The sequence below is a fragment of the Staurois parvus genome, unplaced genomic scaffold, assembly GCF_062004578.1.
Source record: "Staurois parvus isolate SC_StPar_1 unplaced genomic scaffold, SC_StPar_1.0 ptg000436l, whole genome shotgun sequence".
Lineage (NCBI taxonomy): Eukaryota > Metazoa > Chordata > Amphibia > Anura > Ranidae > Staurois > Staurois parvus.
The window spans coordinates 7,353,297-7,370,901 of NW_028318232.1; the positions used below are offsets into that span (position 1 = coordinate 7,353,297).

Below are 17,605 nucleotides of genomic sequence, written 5' to 3' on the forward strand. Positions count from 1 at the left end.
GTTTTATTCCTGTTGGTCAATGTATCTGGTTTTTGACTGATTCGCTGCTCCTATCTATTCTATAATAAAATTCTTTGTAAAAGAAAATGAATGGGCAATGTGTGTCAATATACCAAATATTGCATGCATTAGTGGACCTGAACACAGATAATGTGTATTTGCTATTGTATAGGGAACACAGAAATGTTAAGTGTGCCTAAGTAGTATCTTGAACATTTTCAAACGTTTTGGCTGGGATTCCTTCTGAGAGATAGCAGCAAACATCCTGGTATATGAAGGTACCTGTGCACCTTCAGCTATATATCTACAGTGTGTATTTAATGTGCTGCTGCTTGTTCTCCTCATTAGAAGCACTGAGGAATCAAACCCCTGCCTCTATGTCCCTCTCCACAAAAAGAAACAGACTTTTTTTAAATTTTCAAAACTACTACAAATGCAGGAGTGCGATCAGGGCAGCTAAAATAGATTAAAAGAGACAGATTGTTGAAAAAAAAAATTCAAATATAATCGTTAAAATAATAGTCTGAACATATTGACCCCAAAAACATGATCAGGGGAAGCTGGTTTCAAGTTACAGGGTCAACTGTATTTCATTCATTTTTTTTCTGGCTTATACAAAAGAAAGAGGGGGATAAAAAACAAGATGATAATATTAATAACATTATATTGAATGTACCCTTATGACTTTCAGAAACCTGTGTTAAAAAACAAGTCGAAAAACTTAATGTGAATAAATCGCAAGGACTAGATACAGAGCTGGGACAAGGGGTGGGCAGGAGGGGTGGCTAACCCACGTGAGATAGAGGAGCCGTGAGGATATTGGAAGGGATTTGTGTTGGGAAGGGGAATTTGGGGGGCAGCAGGGGGAAAGAATTGTTCTAGGAGGGGGAATTTGGGGGTGTGTGCTAGGAGTGGGAATTTGGAGGGATATGTGTTGGAGGGGGGATGGGAGAAGAGGATATGTGTTGGAGGGGGGATGGGAGAAGAGGATTTGTGCTATGGGGGGGGGGGGGATTTGGGGGGTTTGTGCTAGATGAGGTGACATGGTGAGAATGAGGGCGGAGGGGCAAAGATTTGTTCTGGGAGAGAACAGTGGGGGGGGGCATATGTATACTGGGAGGGGGGAATTCATGCTTAGAGGATAAGCATGCAGATTAGGACTCATTTTCTTGGGTGGGTGTAGATTTTTGCACATTATGCTCATACTTCTTGAAGAGGGGTATAGAATGTGTGGAATTGTATCAACAGATTGGCGAGAAACAAAGGTTGTACCATTACTCAAAAAAAAAATAAAAAAAAATGTGTGTGTATGTACAGTGTATGTATATGTGTGTGTATATATATGTGTGTGTGTGTATGTGTATGTGTATGTGTATGTGTGTGTGTGTATATATATATATATGTGTATATGTATGTATGTATGTATGTGTATATATATATGTGTATGTATATATATATATATGTGTATATATGTATGTGTGTATATATATATGTATGTGTATGTATATATATATGTATGTGTGTGTATGTATGTGTATATATACAGTCAGGTCCATAAATATTGGGACATCAACACAATTCTAACATTTTTGGCTCTATACACCACCACAATGGATTTGAAATGAAACGAACAAGATGTGCTTTAACTGCAGACTGTCAGCTTTAATTTGAGTGTATTTACATCCAAATCAGGTGAACGGTGTAGGAAGTACAACAGTTTGCATATGTGCCTCCCACTTATTAAGGAACCAAAAGTAATGGGACAGAATAATAATCATAAATCAAACTTTCACTTTTTAATACTTGGTTGCAAATCCTTTGCAGTCAATTACAGCCTGAAGTCTGGAACGCATAGACATCACCAGACGCTGGGTTTCATCCCTGGTGATGCTCTGCTAGGCCTCTACTGCAACTGTCTTCAGTTCCTGCTTGTTCTTGGGGCATTTTCCCTTCAGTTTTGTCTTCAGCAAGTGAAATGCATGCTCAATCAGATTCAGGTCAGGTGATTGACTTGGCCATTGCATAATATTCCACTTCTTTCCCTTAAAAAACTCTTTGGTTGCTTTTGCAGTATGCTTTGGGTCATTGTCCATCTGCACTGTGAAGCGGCGTCCAATGAGTTCTGAAGCATTTGGCTGAATATGAGCAGATAATATTGCCCAAAACACTTCAGAATTCATCCTGCTGCTTTTGTCAGCAGTCACATCATCAATAAATACAAGAGAACCAGTTCCATTGGCAGCCATACATGCCCACGCCGTGACACTACCACCACCATGCTTCACTGATGAGGTGGTATGCTTAGGATCATGAGCAGTTCCTTTCCTTCTCCATACTCTTCTCTTCCCATCACTCTGGTACAAGTTGATCTTGGTCTCATCTGTCCATAGGATGTTGTTCCAGAACTTTGAAGGCTTTTTTAGATGTCGTTTGGCAAACTCTAATCTGGCCTTCCTGTTTTTGAGGCTCACCAATGGTTTACATCTTGTGGTGAACCCTCTGTATTAACTCTGGTGAAGTCTTCTCTTGATTATTGACTTTGACACACATACACCTACCTCCTGGAGAGTGTTCTTGATCTGGCCAACTGTTGTGAAGGGTGTTTTCTTCACCAGGGAAAGAATTCTTCGGTCATCCACCACAGTTGTTTTCCGTGGTCTTCCGGGTCTTTTGGTGTTGCTGAGCTCACCGATGCGTTCCTTCTTTTTAAGAATGTTCCAAACAGTTGTTTTGGCCACGCCTAATGTTTTTGCTATCTCTCTGATGGGTTTGTTTTGTTTTTTCAGCCTAATGATGGCTTGCTTCACTGATAGTGACAGCTCTTTGGATCCCATCTTGAGAGTTGACAGCAACAGATTCCAAATGCAAATAGCACACTTGAAATGAACTCTGGACCTTGTATCTGCTCATTGTAATTGGGATAATGAGGAAATAACACACACCTGGCCATGGAACGGCTGAGAAGCCAATTGTCCCATTACTTTTGGTCCCTTAATAAGTGGGAGGCACATATGCAAACTGTTGTAATTCCTACACCGTTCACCTGATTTGGATGTAAATACCCTCAAATTAAAGCTGACAGTCTGCAGTTAAAGCACATCTTGTTTGTTTCATTTCAAATCCATTGTGGTGGTGTATAGAGCCAAAAATGTTAGAATTGTGTCGATGTCCCAATATTTATGGACCTGACTGTATATATACCAGGAAACTGCTGGCCAGTCAGCCTAAAATCAATAGTACAGTATGTAAACTAATGGAAGAAATGATAAGGGACCATATCAAAGAATTGGAAATTAAAATATTGTCAGTAGTAACCAATATGGGTTTATGAAAGACTGTTCTTGCCAGATAAACCTTTTAATACTTTATGAAGAGTCGAGCTGGAATTTGGATCAGTGAGGACTTGTGGACACAGTGTACCTAGATTTCACTAAGGTATTTGATACAGTACCTCACAAATCCTTTTTTTTACAATTAAAAGAGAAGTATGGGTTCGGGAAAAAAACTCCCCTAAGTGGATGCAGCATTGATCCAATGCTTCATCTGTCCCCCGCTGGCTCAAGTATTGAGTGATCAGACTCCACTGATCTCTCAGTTCTCTGCTCTGTTCTGCCCCTCCTGTCCTCCACTGGTGCGCTGGGCTGTGGAGAGGGCGGTAGCGGCTGGCTCAGGCTCTCAGCAGTATGCCAGTGCTCAGACCATTTGCTGCACACTGCATCAAATTGGCCTGCATGGCTGTCATCCCCATCTTCTAAAGATGATGCACAAGAAAGCTCGCAAACAGTTTGCTGTAGACAAGCAGACTAAGGACATGGATTACTGGAACCATGTCCTGTGGTCTGATGAGACCAAGTTAACCTTATTTGGTTCAGATGGTGTCAAGCATGTGTGGCGGCAACCTGGTGAGGAGTACAAAGACAAGTGTGTCTTGCCTACAGTCAAGCATGATGGTGGGAGTGTCATGGTCTGGGGCTGCATGAGTGCTGCCGGCACTGGGGAGCTATAGTTCATTGAGGGAACCATGAATGCCAACATGTACTGTGACATATTGAAGCAGAGCATGATCACCTCCCTTTGGAGACTGGGCAGCAGGGCAGTATTCCAACATGATAATGACCCCAAACACACCTCCAAGACGACCACTGCCTTGCTAAAGAAGCTGAGGATAAAGGTGATGGGCTGCCCAAGCATGTCTCCAGACCTAAACCCTATTGAGCATCTGTGGGGCATCCTCAAACAGAAGGTGGAGGAGCGCAAGGTCTCTAACATCCACCAGTTCCGTGATGTCGTCATGGAGGAGTGCAAGAGGACTCCAGCAGCAACCTGTGAAGCTCTGGTGAACTCCATGCCCAAGAGTGTTAAGGCAGTGCTGGAAAATAATGGTGGAAAATATTGACACGTTGGGCCCAATTTGAACATTTTCACTTAGGGGTGTACTCACTTTTGTTGCCAGCGGTTTAGACATTAATGGCTGTGTGTTGAGTTATTTTGAGGGGACAGCAAATTTACACTGTTCTACAAGCTGTACACTCACTACTTTACATTGTAGCAAAGTGTCATTTCTTCAGTGTTGTCACATGAAAAGATATAATATATTTACAAACCTGTGAGGGGTGTACTCACTTCTGTGAAATACTGTAATTTCATTTGGGTGCAGCATTGCAAGAGCGTGCAATTGTCAGTTAAAGTAAAGCAGCGCCGTATTGCAAAAAATGGCTTAGTCAGGAAGGGTGGTAAATTCTCTGGAGGGGAAGTGGTTACGGTTGATGACATCCTCCAATATTCTACGTCTTAATTGACAAATCATTTTTCCAACATATATATATAGGGCAGGGACATTTTGCCACATAGATTACATCTTCCATGCTACAATTCAAAAAATTTTTAATGGTGATAATTTCAACGTTTTTCTGATTGAGGAATTCTTTTACCTTGGGGACATAGGTACAAGCCTTACAATGGCCACATCTATGGCCATAGGTTTGTCTGGCAGTCACATGTGTTTGCCGTGGCTGAAATATTCTTTCTGTATGACAAGTCTTGCAGACTTTTTCCTTTTGGATATGTAAACATGGGAGCATTTGATAGCATCTTTGATAGATCTTTATCGTCAAGCAATATATGCCAATACTTCTTTAAAATATTATAGATCTGCCCTGGTTGTCAACAATATGTTCCTAGTACCCTCATTTCACCTTCCTCCTTTTAATCCTTTTGGGAACAAGAAGCTGTTCTCTAGGGATGCTTTTTACCTGATCAAAAGATTTTTTAAGATGCAATGTTTTGTATCCCCTTTTCTTAAATTGTTCAAACAATCGAGTACTTTCTATTTTAAAAGTTTCATCTTTTGATACAATTTTCATTGATTTGGCATCTTCTAAGATGTGTTTTAAAGTAGCTAGATATTCCTGAGTAGGGTCTCCAACTAGGACCTCATAATTGTCCTCTTTACTCAGCATATCATAACACATCTTAAGGTAAAAATTCCTGTTCATCAATACTATATTACCACCCTTATCTCCAGGTTTTATAATCAGCTCTTAATTATTTTTAGGTCCTGTACTGCTTTCTATTTGGGATAAGTGAGATTGTAGAACTTTTCTTTTATCTCCATGTATTTTGGTACTTAAAGATGTTAATTCTTGTTCCACTCATTTTATGAACTGTTGCATTTGAGTACCCTGTGGTATGGGAAGTGTGTAGTTGTATCTACCCTTAGAGATGTAAATGGGCCCTCAATCCCCACATGTCTCCCCTCATTTTCATTTTGTAATGATTCCAAGAGTTTCAACATCTCAATATCCCTTGATGTTTTCATCTGTGGTATCTGTGTTATGTCTGTTCTTGAATTCCTTCCTCAAAACTAGTTTTCTGGCAAAGAGGTTAATATCCTTCACCTATTCAAACACATCTAAATCATGAATGGGGACAAAAGACAACCCTCCTTTTTTAACACAGCAATGTGATTTGGTGATAGTTGTATATCTAAGTTATAAATCTGGAGATCCATATTACTATTGCCCAGATCATGATCTACCTGGGATTTGGTAGGCCCCTTCTGGCCCCTGTATTATCCCCATTGGTCTCTGTTCCTGAGCCGTTGTCCAGGGGTACCTAAAAAATCCCCTTGGCTACTAGAGGGTGTTTTTTGGGATCTGCTTCTTGCATTCCCTCTACCTCTCATGCGTCTGAAAACCGTGTGCTTTTTGCTTGACACAATATGGGGTGCATACATATTAACTCCTCCATTGTAGGAGCAAAACATGTTGAGGTTATTTTTTCTTTTTTTGGGTCTGAGCACTCTTATTTTGGATATGATTTAGAGCACTTTATACTTATTTAGAGGATTTAGTTCAAGCAACCTTTGCCTATCCTTTTGATATTGATTGTGATCAATATAACATCAATATGCCTACTCATGCATAATTCCTTCCTGGAAAGCGGCGTTAGGAGTTATGGGTGAACTCTGAGATACAGTGTATAGAGCTAGAAAGCCAATCCCCCCTTCCCTTTTAGAAATAGCGTATATCTGCAGTCTCCAGTTCCGGACAAATTGGGAAATGGCCTCTTCTATGAATGACTGTATATGTACATGCATATAGTGAACAATGAGAATGGATGTTTGAAGAGATAACATTGTTGAACAGGGAAGCTAAAAACGCTGATGGATGAATATTATATTTAACTCAGCTACGCTTTGGATGGATCACTTAATAAGATGAATAACTATACTTATCGTGGATATACGACTTACCACGATGAGGATAGGGACATGCTGTAATAGTCTCTTAATACAAGCAGTATATTGCTGTTAAATTATTTTCCCTGATTGGACCATTACTGATAAAAACTGGTGTGCCTTTGATAACACAATAAGAGGTTGTTTATCCTCTCTCTTATGATATCGCTTTTGAAGAAGGAATGGACAATATGTACTTGATCTCTTTCTTTAGGAAAATTAGGTAAACTCATTAGGTCCCATTGGCTTTGGTGCGTGGGTATGGGCACCCCCGTACCCAAAGTAGCAGACTATCATGCATTAAAAATAATATTTATCGAAGAGATAAAATTATAATTCTACTCAGCTTTATAAAACTGTGGTTTGGCTACATCTTGAGTATGCAGTCCAGTTTTGCTCACCAATCCTCAGGAAGGATGTCCTTAAACTGGAGAAAGTCCAGAGAAGGGAATCAAAACTAACAGGGCTAGTGGGAGAACCTCAGTCATGAGGAAAAACTACAAAAGTAAAACATGGTCTCATTGGAGAAGAAGTGCTTAAGAGGGGAATTGATCGCAATATATAAATCTTTAAATGGTGACTATCATTGGGAGAAAACTATTAAATCTAAGGTCTCTAAAGAAGATGCGTAGCACACATTAAAGCTGGATGAGAATATGTTCAATCTTAAACGATTCAAGGTATTCTTTACTGTTTAGAGCAGTAAAGATGTGGAACTCCTTTCCACAGTTGGCAGTGTCAATAGCGAGAACAGATTAATTCCCAAAAATCTTAGATGTGTTTCTCAGCGAACAGAATGTACAGGGATATCGATAATGGTAGTGACATAAACACACACACCCTCAGGTTGAACTGGAAGGACTGGTTTCTTTATTCAGCCTTACCAACTACAGTGGATATAAAAAGTCTACACACCCCTGTTAAAATGTCAGGTCTCTGTGATGTAAAAAAATGAGACAAAGATAAATAATTTCAGAACTTTTTCCACCTTTTAATGTAAGCTATAAACTGTACAACTCAGTTGAACAACAAACTGAAATCTTTTAGGTGGAGGGAAGTAAAAAAAAAACAAAACTAAAATAATATGGTTGCATAATTGTGCACACCCTTAAACTAATACTTTGTTGAAGCACCTTTTGATTTTATTACAGCACTCAGTCTGGGTATGAGTATGTCAGCATGGCACATCTTGACTTTGCAATACTTGCCCACTCTTCCTTGCCAAAACACTACAAATCTGTCAGATTGTGAGGGCATCTCCTGTGCACAGCCCTCTTCAGATCACCCCACAGATTTTTGATTGGATTCAAATCTGGGCTCTGGCTGGGCCATTCCAAAACTTTAATCTTCTTCTTCCGGTAAAGCCATTCCTTTGTTGATTTGGATGTATGCTTTGGGTCGTTGTCATGCTGAAAGATGAAGAAAAACAGCCCCAAAGCATGATGCTGCCACCACCATGCTTCACTGTGGGTATGGTGTTCTTTTGGTGATGTGCAGTTTTTTTACACCAAACATCTCTTTTCGAAAAGTTCAACCTTGGTTTCATCAGACCATGACACATTTTCCCACATGCTTTTGGGAGACTTTAGATGTGTTTTTGCAAAATTTAACCGGGCTTTTTTTTTTTTTTTTAAGAACCCATAGCCCAGACATATGCAAAATATGGGAAATTGTTGTCACATGTACCACACAGCCAGTACTTGTACTTGCCATATATTCCTGTAGCTCCTTTAATGTTGCTGTAGGTCTATTGACAGCCTCCCAGACCAGTTTTTTTTTCTCGTCTTTTTATCAATTTTGGAGGGACATCCTGTTCTTGGTAATGTCACTGTTGCGCCATATTTTCTCCACTTGGTGACTCTTCACTGTGTTCCCCTAAAATATTTCAGATTGTTTTTCAATTGGGTTGTACAATTTATAGGTTTTACGAGAAGAAGATTAAAGTTTTGGAATGGCCTAGCCAGACCTGAATCCGATCAAAAATCTGTGGGATGAACTGAAGAGGGCTGTGCACAGGAGATGCCCTCGCAAACTGACAGATTTGGAGTGTTTTTGCAAGGAAGAGTGGGTAAATATTGCCAAGTCAAGATGTGTCATACTGATAGACTCATACCCAAAAAGACTGAGTGCTGTAATAAAATCAAGATGCGCTTCAACAAAGTATTAGTTTAAGGGTGTGCACACTTATGCAACCATATTATTTTAGTTTTTTATTTTTACTTTCCTCCACCTAAAATATTTCAGTTTGTTGTTCAACTGAGTTGTGCAGTTTAAAGGTTACATTAAAAGGTGTAAAAGGTTCTGTAATTACTTCTTTGATTTATCTTTGTCTCATTTTTTTACATCACAGAAACCTGACATTTTAACAGGGGTTTGTAAATCACACTGCTAGCAAAGCAATTATTAATCAATCTGATTCATAACAGCTTTGCTACTGTTCCTGGAAAGCTATTATTGGCCCACAGCTCTCACATGGTACATGGGCCAATCACAGTACCCTGTACCATGTGAAAGGCTGGAGCCAATCACAGTTAATTTTGTACTGCCATGAACCTAACCCATTCATGACCGTTCAAAGGAAGCATTGCATTGCAGAGCAATCTTTATTGCTCCTGCCATGCAAAGTGTAAAAAAAAAAAATTATAATAATCCCTGATCACACTCCACGCTGTGGAAAAAGGTCTAAAATAATTTATCTTTGTCTCATTTTTTTACATCACAGAAACCTGACATTTTAACAGGGGTTAAACCTGACCTTTTTATATCCACTGTATGTAACTGTGAATGTACAGTATATAAGGTGGTGTGTAAACTGACAGTCCTATATAAATACTTGTAATGAATAAATACTATTAAACCAACAATTTTGTTTTCTTTTTTCAGTTTGGGCAGATGACTGTGCCCCTTATGTGCGTCCAGACTTCACTCTCCAACAAGCTCAGTCCTGCTTTTTGTTCTGCTCAGGAACATGCACCAACCGGTATTGCGCTATACTCCCTGGAAATGAATTAAATCAGACCCAGTTCATGTGTATTTTGAACAAGTGAGTAGCTGTTTCTCCCACAAACCTATATCATTCTAATCTTGTCTGAAATATGATGTGTGTATATTTCCTTGCTTACAGTAAAATGCTCATTGCCATATCAAAATTTGTATTGGAATGCCCATATCTGGTTTGTTGCTAATTTGGTATTTTTTTTTATTAATTTGGGTCAGGGGGCTGGGTTTATTTATGAGAAATCATGGAGTTGCCTTTATATTTGATAAGAAAAAAACTACTGCTCAGGTGCAAATAAGAGGAACTTTCAGCACCTAATATGCACTTCAGCCCCAGAAGATTGTACCCCCTTCATGACCAGGCCATTTTTTGCAGTTCGGCACAAATAAAGCTTTCTTTTGGTGGTATTTGATCACCACTGGGTTTTTAATTTTTTTTGCTTTGTAAATGAAAAAAGACAGAAAATTTGGAAAATAACCTAATATTTTCTACTTTCTGCTTTAAAAGATATCCAACAAAAAATTAAAAAAAAATCTAATTTCTTTATATATTTTGGCCAAAATGTATTCTGCTATGTCTTCAATAAAATAATCCCAATAACTGGAATTTTTAATTTTTTATACTAGTAATGGCAGCAATCAGTGACTTATAGTGGGACTGCGATAGTACGATGGTCAATCTGACACTAACTGGTGGTGGGGGAATTGACTAACTGCCACCTGACATATCCAGTGACACTATTCGTGATCAGTGCTAAAGATATATACTGTCACTGTGCTAATGACACTTGCTAGGAAGGGGTTAACATCTAGGGTGATCATGGGGTTAAATGTGTGCCTAACAATGTTTACTCTGTGTATCATGTGCTGTTTTACTATGCAATTTTCTGATTTTTACTCCCTGCTTTGCAGAGGAAAAAAAAGTGGATAAAATTTGAATTCTGATTAAAACCTTAAATTAAACAGCCAGCGAAAGATAAAAAATACTAGGCAAAGATCTATCAAATTTACAGCTATTGGAAAAATACTTTGTGCAAGGAGGAACAGGATGAGCACTGCCAGAGCCCTACAAAATGACCTCCAGCAGGCTACTGGTGTGAATGTCTCTGACCAAACAATCAGAAACAGACTTCATTAGGGTGGCCTGAGGGCTCGACGTCCTCTAGTGGGCCCTGTGCTCACTGCCCAGCACCATAGAGCTCGATTGGCATTTGCTATTGAACACCAGAATTGGCAGTTCCGCCACTGGCACCCTGTGCTTTTCACTGATGAGAGCACGTTCACCCTGAGCACATGTGACAGACGTGACAGGGTCTGGAGAAGCCGTGGAGAACGTTATGCTGCCTGTAACATTTTTCAGCATGACCGTTTTAGTGGTTGGTCAGTGATGATCTGGGAGGCATTACCATGGAGGGACGCACAATCCTCTACAGGCTAGACAATGGCACCATGAATGCCATTAGATATCGGGATGAAATCCTTGGACCCATTGTCAGACCCTACGCTGGTGCAGCGGGTCCTGGGTTCCTCCTGGTGCATGACAATGCCCGGCCTGATGTGCCGAGAGTATACAGGCAGTTCCTGGAGGATGAAGGAATTGATACCATTGAATGGCCCCCATGCTCGCCTGATCTAAATCCAATAGAACATCTCTGGGATATCATGTTTTGGTCCATCCGACGCCGCCAGGTTGTACCTCAGACTGTACAGGAGCTCAGTAATACCCTGGTTCAGATCTGGGAGGAAATGCCCCAGGACACCATCCGTCGCCTCATTAGGAGCATGCCCCAATGTTTCCAGGCATGCATACAAGCATGCGGGGGCCATTCAAACTACTGAGTACCATTTTGAGTTGCTGCAATGAAATTTCAGCAAAATGGACTAGCCTGCTGCATTATTTTTTCACTTTGATTTTCGGGGTGACTTTCAAACAATGGGGCATCCTTATGTTCCTAACACATTACCAAGTCCATATCAGTATAGATATCCAGCATGATATTTTTCCCATTGAGATGTGATGGGTTTTCAAAATGTTCCTTTAATTTTTTTGAGCAGTGTACTTGTGGCAACTTACTGGTAAGTGCATACTCAGTACAAACGTGCTGGATAATAGATCACCGTATAAGATCACATATCAGTGCCTGAAGCACCTACCAAAGATCTAGTGCTATGGGCCATGCGCATGGGAGTGCATCCTTGCTAGTGCGCGTGCCGCTGCTAGCTGGCTCGAGGATGGTGGTAGGCAGCGCACCGGAAGTACGTCATTTCGGACACGCATGTGCACTCCTGCCTACAGGCGATGGCCTGCCCGAACAACAGGCAGAAGTGGTGCCTGAAGGGAAAAAAATAAAGCTGGGATGTGTCTACAGTGGACATCAAAAGAGGAGGAGTGGAAGGGGAGGAACCACCCGGATTTCATCTAGACACATGGCACCAGCACGGCACCCAGGGACATATTAAAAATAGCATAAAAGCTATATAAAGCACAAATATACATATATCACATCTTGGACACACAGGAGCGCGTGCGTGTCCGTGATGACACACTTCCATTGCGCTACCTGTCACCATCCTCTGGCTGGCTAGCAGCAGCTCGTGTGCTTCTGCTTGTCATGTGAGCGCATGCACACTAGCAAGGATGCAATCCTGGCGCATGGCTCGTAGCATTAGCTCTTTGGCTGGTGCTTCAGGTGACGGCATGTGATCTTATGAGGCGATCTATTATCCAGCATGCCTGTACAGAGTATCAACTTACCAGTAAGGTGCCACAGGTATTCGTTCATGACACATGTGGAAATAGACATTGGTCACTTTTTTCAGTTATATATTTGCTGCATGATTTGGCATTTTATATTACGGCAATCGCAAACACTTTTCATATCCATGCAGCATGGCATATGTCCATTTGTTGCCACTGAGCGAGTGATCCAAAGGTAGTTGTGATCCTGTCAGTCTCACTGCTGTGGGCGATTACACTGGGCGGTCCTTAGTGGGCCCCTCCTTCTCCTTGTGGATTGGGTGTGGTGATGGCTAACACATGTGATTTCCTCTATATATGGGGCATTGGCACTTTCATTTGATTCAGCTCTAAGGAAGGGAGTTCATCTCCCGAAACATGTAAGATATTCCTATTGGTTACTTATGGAACAGGACCCCACTGTCTGAGACGGAAATATCTGCTTCTATGTCTGTTTTTATGGTTTGTTTGTGAGTATACATTTGTGAATTATCTTTTAATAAATCTGTCATCACGGTAATGTACTAGGAGAGTGCGCCCTCTTGTGTTTTTTCTCAATAAAACCCTTTTATGAATTTGCAGATGTCTATACTCCCCAGCAAAAAATCTGCGTTGATGAGTCCCTCATTAATTTTTCTGGCCGTCTTGCATTCAAACAATTTCTCCCCAGCAAGCCTTCCAGATATGGGGTCAAGATGTAGAAGACCTGTGAGAGGACAACCGGCTATACGTATAAGTTTTGGATTTATGAGGGAAAAGATAGTCACGTGGAGCCCCCTGGATGCCCAGACTACATGGGGAGCAGTGACAAGATAGTTTGGGACTTGGTGTCATCCTTTTTCCATATGGGGTACCACTTATACGTGGACAATTTTTATTCAAGTGTGCCACTATTTAGACATTTGTTCAATCTTGGAACTGGCGCTTGTGACAAAGTGTGACCTAATGTGTGCCCACCATTAGAAGTGGGTGGATGCAGGGTGGTATATTCTAATGGTGGGCATACCACACACTTTTTCTGGCAGAGATTTCTTCTCATTTTTGTCATTCAGTCCACAGGCTGCATACAAAAAAAAAAGAACATAGTATATATACCCAACAAGGACCAGCAACGTACTGGTACATTACTGGACTTTGGTTATACCAGGATGATGCCTACAGCTGCAGGCATCATCCTGGTATGGTTTTTTTCAGCCGGCGATCGTCTTTCATGTAAAAGCAATCCTAGTGGCTAATTAGCTGCAGGATTGCTTTTACAAGCAGTGGGAAGTGATGCCCCCTCCCCTGCTGCCTTCCACGGCCTTCTCGGGCAGTCTCGTGCCATTGGGGGAACCTGAGAATGCAGCCGGTGTTTCTGCCAGCTGACCATAGAGCTGATTGGAGACCAGAATGGTGCCAACCATCTCTATAGCTTAAGAATTCAGAAGCTACAAGCATTTCATCACTTCAGTTTCGCAGGATATAAACAGCGCCATTTGTAAATTGGGAAAGCATCTGATCACACCAATTTTGGTTTGATTAGATAATGTAAGGGCAGAGGAGATATCTAGAGTCTGATAGACCCCAGATTTCTCAAAAAAGAATATATGACAATGCCCATTGAAGTTATAGGGGATATGTGCATTCCCTGTTATAGCATTAGAAGTGATCAAAGCAAAAAAAAATGAAAGGTACAAATGTAAAAATAATAAAAAAAGAATCAAAATAAAAAAAAAAATCGCCCCTCCCATGCGCGCACACCTGTGTGCACAAGCCCTGACCCTGTGCTGGTATGTAAACAGCGGTTGCACCATGCATGTGAGGTATTGCCATGAATGTCAGATCAAGGGCAGTAATTCTAACACTAGACCTCCTCTGTAAATCTAAAATGGTAGCTTTAAAGGCTTTTAAAGCGTTGCCTATGGATATTAAAAATGTTTGCAGATTCTCGCCATTGCACGAGGCATGCGTTTTAAAGCATGTCATGTTTGGTATCTATTTACTCGGTATACCATTATCTTTTATATTTTACTAAATAATTGACCAATATATTGTGTTTTTGTGCATTAAAAGTAAAAAAAGTTTTTTTTTTTTTTTATTTAATTTGCTTTTGAAAAATCGCTGTATGAGTACTATGTGCCATAAAAAATTGTAGTACTCACCATTTTAGTCACTAGGGTGTCTGTTTTAAAAAAATATATAATGTTTGGGGGTTTAAATTAATTTCCTAGTAAAAAATACAGATTTTTTTTTTCATGTAAACAAAAAGTGTCAGGCTTGGTCTTCAGGTGGTTAGAAGAGTGAGTGATGTGTGGCATAAACTTCTAATGCTGGGCATAAAACACCCCCACACCCCAAAATGACCCCTTTTTGGAAGGTAGACACCCCAAACTATTTTCTGAGAGACATGTTGAATCAATAGAAGAATTTTAGTTTTTGGAAAATGACAAAAAATATATATATATTTTTTTTACACAAAATTGTCACTTAAATGATTTACTGCTCACACATGCCATGGGTATATGTGGAATTACTCCCCAAAATACATTCTGCTACTTCTCCCGAGTATGGGGGTACCACATGTGAGAGACGTTTTGGCAGTCTAGCCAAGTACAGGACCCAAAAATCCAATAAATCCTTTAAAACGGCTTTATTTCATTACACTTCCTGACTACCTATCACAGTTCTGGAGGCCCTGAAATGCCAGGATAGCACCTAACCCCCCCAAATGACCCCTTTTTGGAAAGTAGACACCCCAAGGAATTTGTTAAAAAGCACAGTAAGTATTTTGCAGATTTCATTTGTTGCAAGTTTTTGGAAAATGAAGAAAAAAAACAAAAACATATTTTTTCTATTTTTTTTTATATTTCAAAACCTTGTGAGAAAAAATTAGATCTGCAAAATACTCACCATGCCTCTTTTTAAATTCCTTGGGGTGTCTACTTTCCAGAAAGGGGTCATGTGGGGGTTTGGTGCTATCCTGGCATGTTTGGGCCTTTGAAACTGTGATAGGTAGTGAGGAAGTGTAATGAGGAAGTTACTCACCTTCAGGCTTTCAAAGTGGTCATTGAAATTCAGGCTCCTGTATGTGGCTAGGCTCCCAAAAAGTCTCACACACGTGGTATCCCCATACTCGGTAGAAGTAGCAGAATGTATTTTGGGGTGTAATTCCACATATACCCATGGCTTGTGCGAGAAATAAATCATTTAAATGACAACTTCGTGTAAAAAAAAAAAAAAAAAATGTTTTGTCATTTTCCAGAAACTTGTGGAAAAAAAATAAATCTTCCATGAACTCAATATGCCTCTCAGCAGATAGCTTAGGGTGTCTACTTTCCGAAAAGGGGTAATTTGAGGGTGTTTGTACTATCCTGGTATTTTTGCACCTCAAGAAATGTGATAAGCAGTCAAAGTTAAAGCTGTGTAAATTCCATTATCTATACCATATTTTGTAGACGCTATAACTTTCACACAAAGCAATTAATATACACTTATTGGGAATTTTTTAATCAAAAACATGTAGCAGAATACATTTTGGCCTAAATTTGACGAAATTTTAGTTTTTTTTGGATATTTTTTATGACTGAAATGAGAAAATATTGTTTTTTTTCAAAAAAAATTTTTTTTCTTCAAAACTTTTTCTGGTTATAGCACCAAAAATAAAAAGTGCACAGCTCTATTTGTGTGAAAAAAAGGACATTTCATTTATGTACCGTATTGCATGACCGCGCAATTGTCCGTTAAACTAGCGCAGCGCTGTATAGCAAAAAAAATGGCGTAAATTGCAGTATCTATACCATAGTTTGTAGACGCTATAACTTTCACACAAAGCAATTAATATACACTTATTGGGATTTTTTTTTACCAAAAACATGTTTCAGAATACATTTTGGCCTAAATTTATAACTAACTTTGAGTTTACTATATATTTTTTATAGCTAAAAGTAAAAAATATTGTTTTTCTACAAAATATTTGGTCTTTTCTTGTTTATAGCGTGAAAAATAAAAAGCGCACAGGTGATCAAATACCACCAAAAGAAAGCTCTATTTGTGTGAAAAAAAGGACGTAAATTTTGTTTGGGTACAGCATTGCATTACCGCGCAATTATCAGATGAATTCGTGCAGCGCCGAGTAGCAAAGAGAGGCCTGGTCATTAAGGGGGGTAAATCCTCAGGAGCTCAAGTGGTTAACAGGGAGAAGGATGTTGAGGGGGAACTGCTGGAAGCTGTGTAAACAATGCAGTCAGGCAAGTTCCGTTCCCTGGCAACCACCAAACCCAGACACATCCATCGGATTGACAGACAGAGAAGCATGATTGGTTACTCCAGAGAACATGTCTCCACTGCTCTAGAGTCCAGTAGCGGCGTGCTTTACACCATTGCATCCGACACTTTGCATTGCACTTGGTGATGTAAGGCTTGGATGCAGCTGCTCGGCAACTTCTGCACACTGTGCTCTTCAGCATGCGCTGACCCCGCTCTGTCCTTTTATGAGTTGCTGTTCCCAGTGGCTTCCACTTTGTTATAATACCACTAATAATTGACTGTGGAATGTTTAGTAGCAAGGAAATTTCATGGATGGACTTATTGCACAGGTGGCAACCTATCACGGTACCACGCTTGAGCTCCTGAGAGCGACCCACAAATGTTTGTAGAAACAGTTTGGATGCCTAGGTGCTTGTTTTTTTACACCTGTGGAAATGGAGGTGATTGGAACACCTGAATCCAATGATTTGGAGGGGTGTTCAACTATATTGCCAAAAGACATACTCTCCATAATGTAATCCTGATTAAAACATCAATTTAATGTGGTAAATGCACTTACAATGAAAAGATGACAACCAGGCACTTCATATCATATAAACAACTCGTGTTCCAGAATCCAAGATGGCCACGTCGGGATTGAGTATGCTTAGTGGAGTGTGTCCAGTATCCTCCCTATTAGTTTTGTCAAAGATAACATCATCAGGAGCAGACAGATTACACTGACAATCTGCAGGAGACCTGCATGGCACTAGCGATCTGCTGATTGCTGGTGCAATCCTTTACAAAAGGAAACTTTAAAATGGTTTGGTTTTATTTTCATTGAACTTGAGGTGCCCAGCAAAGATTATTCCAAAACAGCTTTGAGGCACAGGGGTCAGCGCTCCCCC

The 17,605-nt window shown here is 40.2% G+C and overlaps 1 protein-coding gene across 1 annotated transcript in view; it reads left to right on the forward strand.

Moving 5' to 3' along the window:
- Nucleotides 1-17,605, forward strand: part of LOC149454196 (uncharacterized) — a 76,421-nt gene that overhangs the window by 34,741 nt on the left and 24,075 nt on the right. Inside the window, exon 2 of the mRNA XM_089687727.1 lies at nucleotides 9,623-9,782. Within this exon, the coding sequence (XP_089543853.1) occupies nucleotides 9,623-9,782 (160 nt within the window). The remainder of the gene's footprint in view (nucleotides 1-9,622; nucleotides 9,783-17,605) is intronic.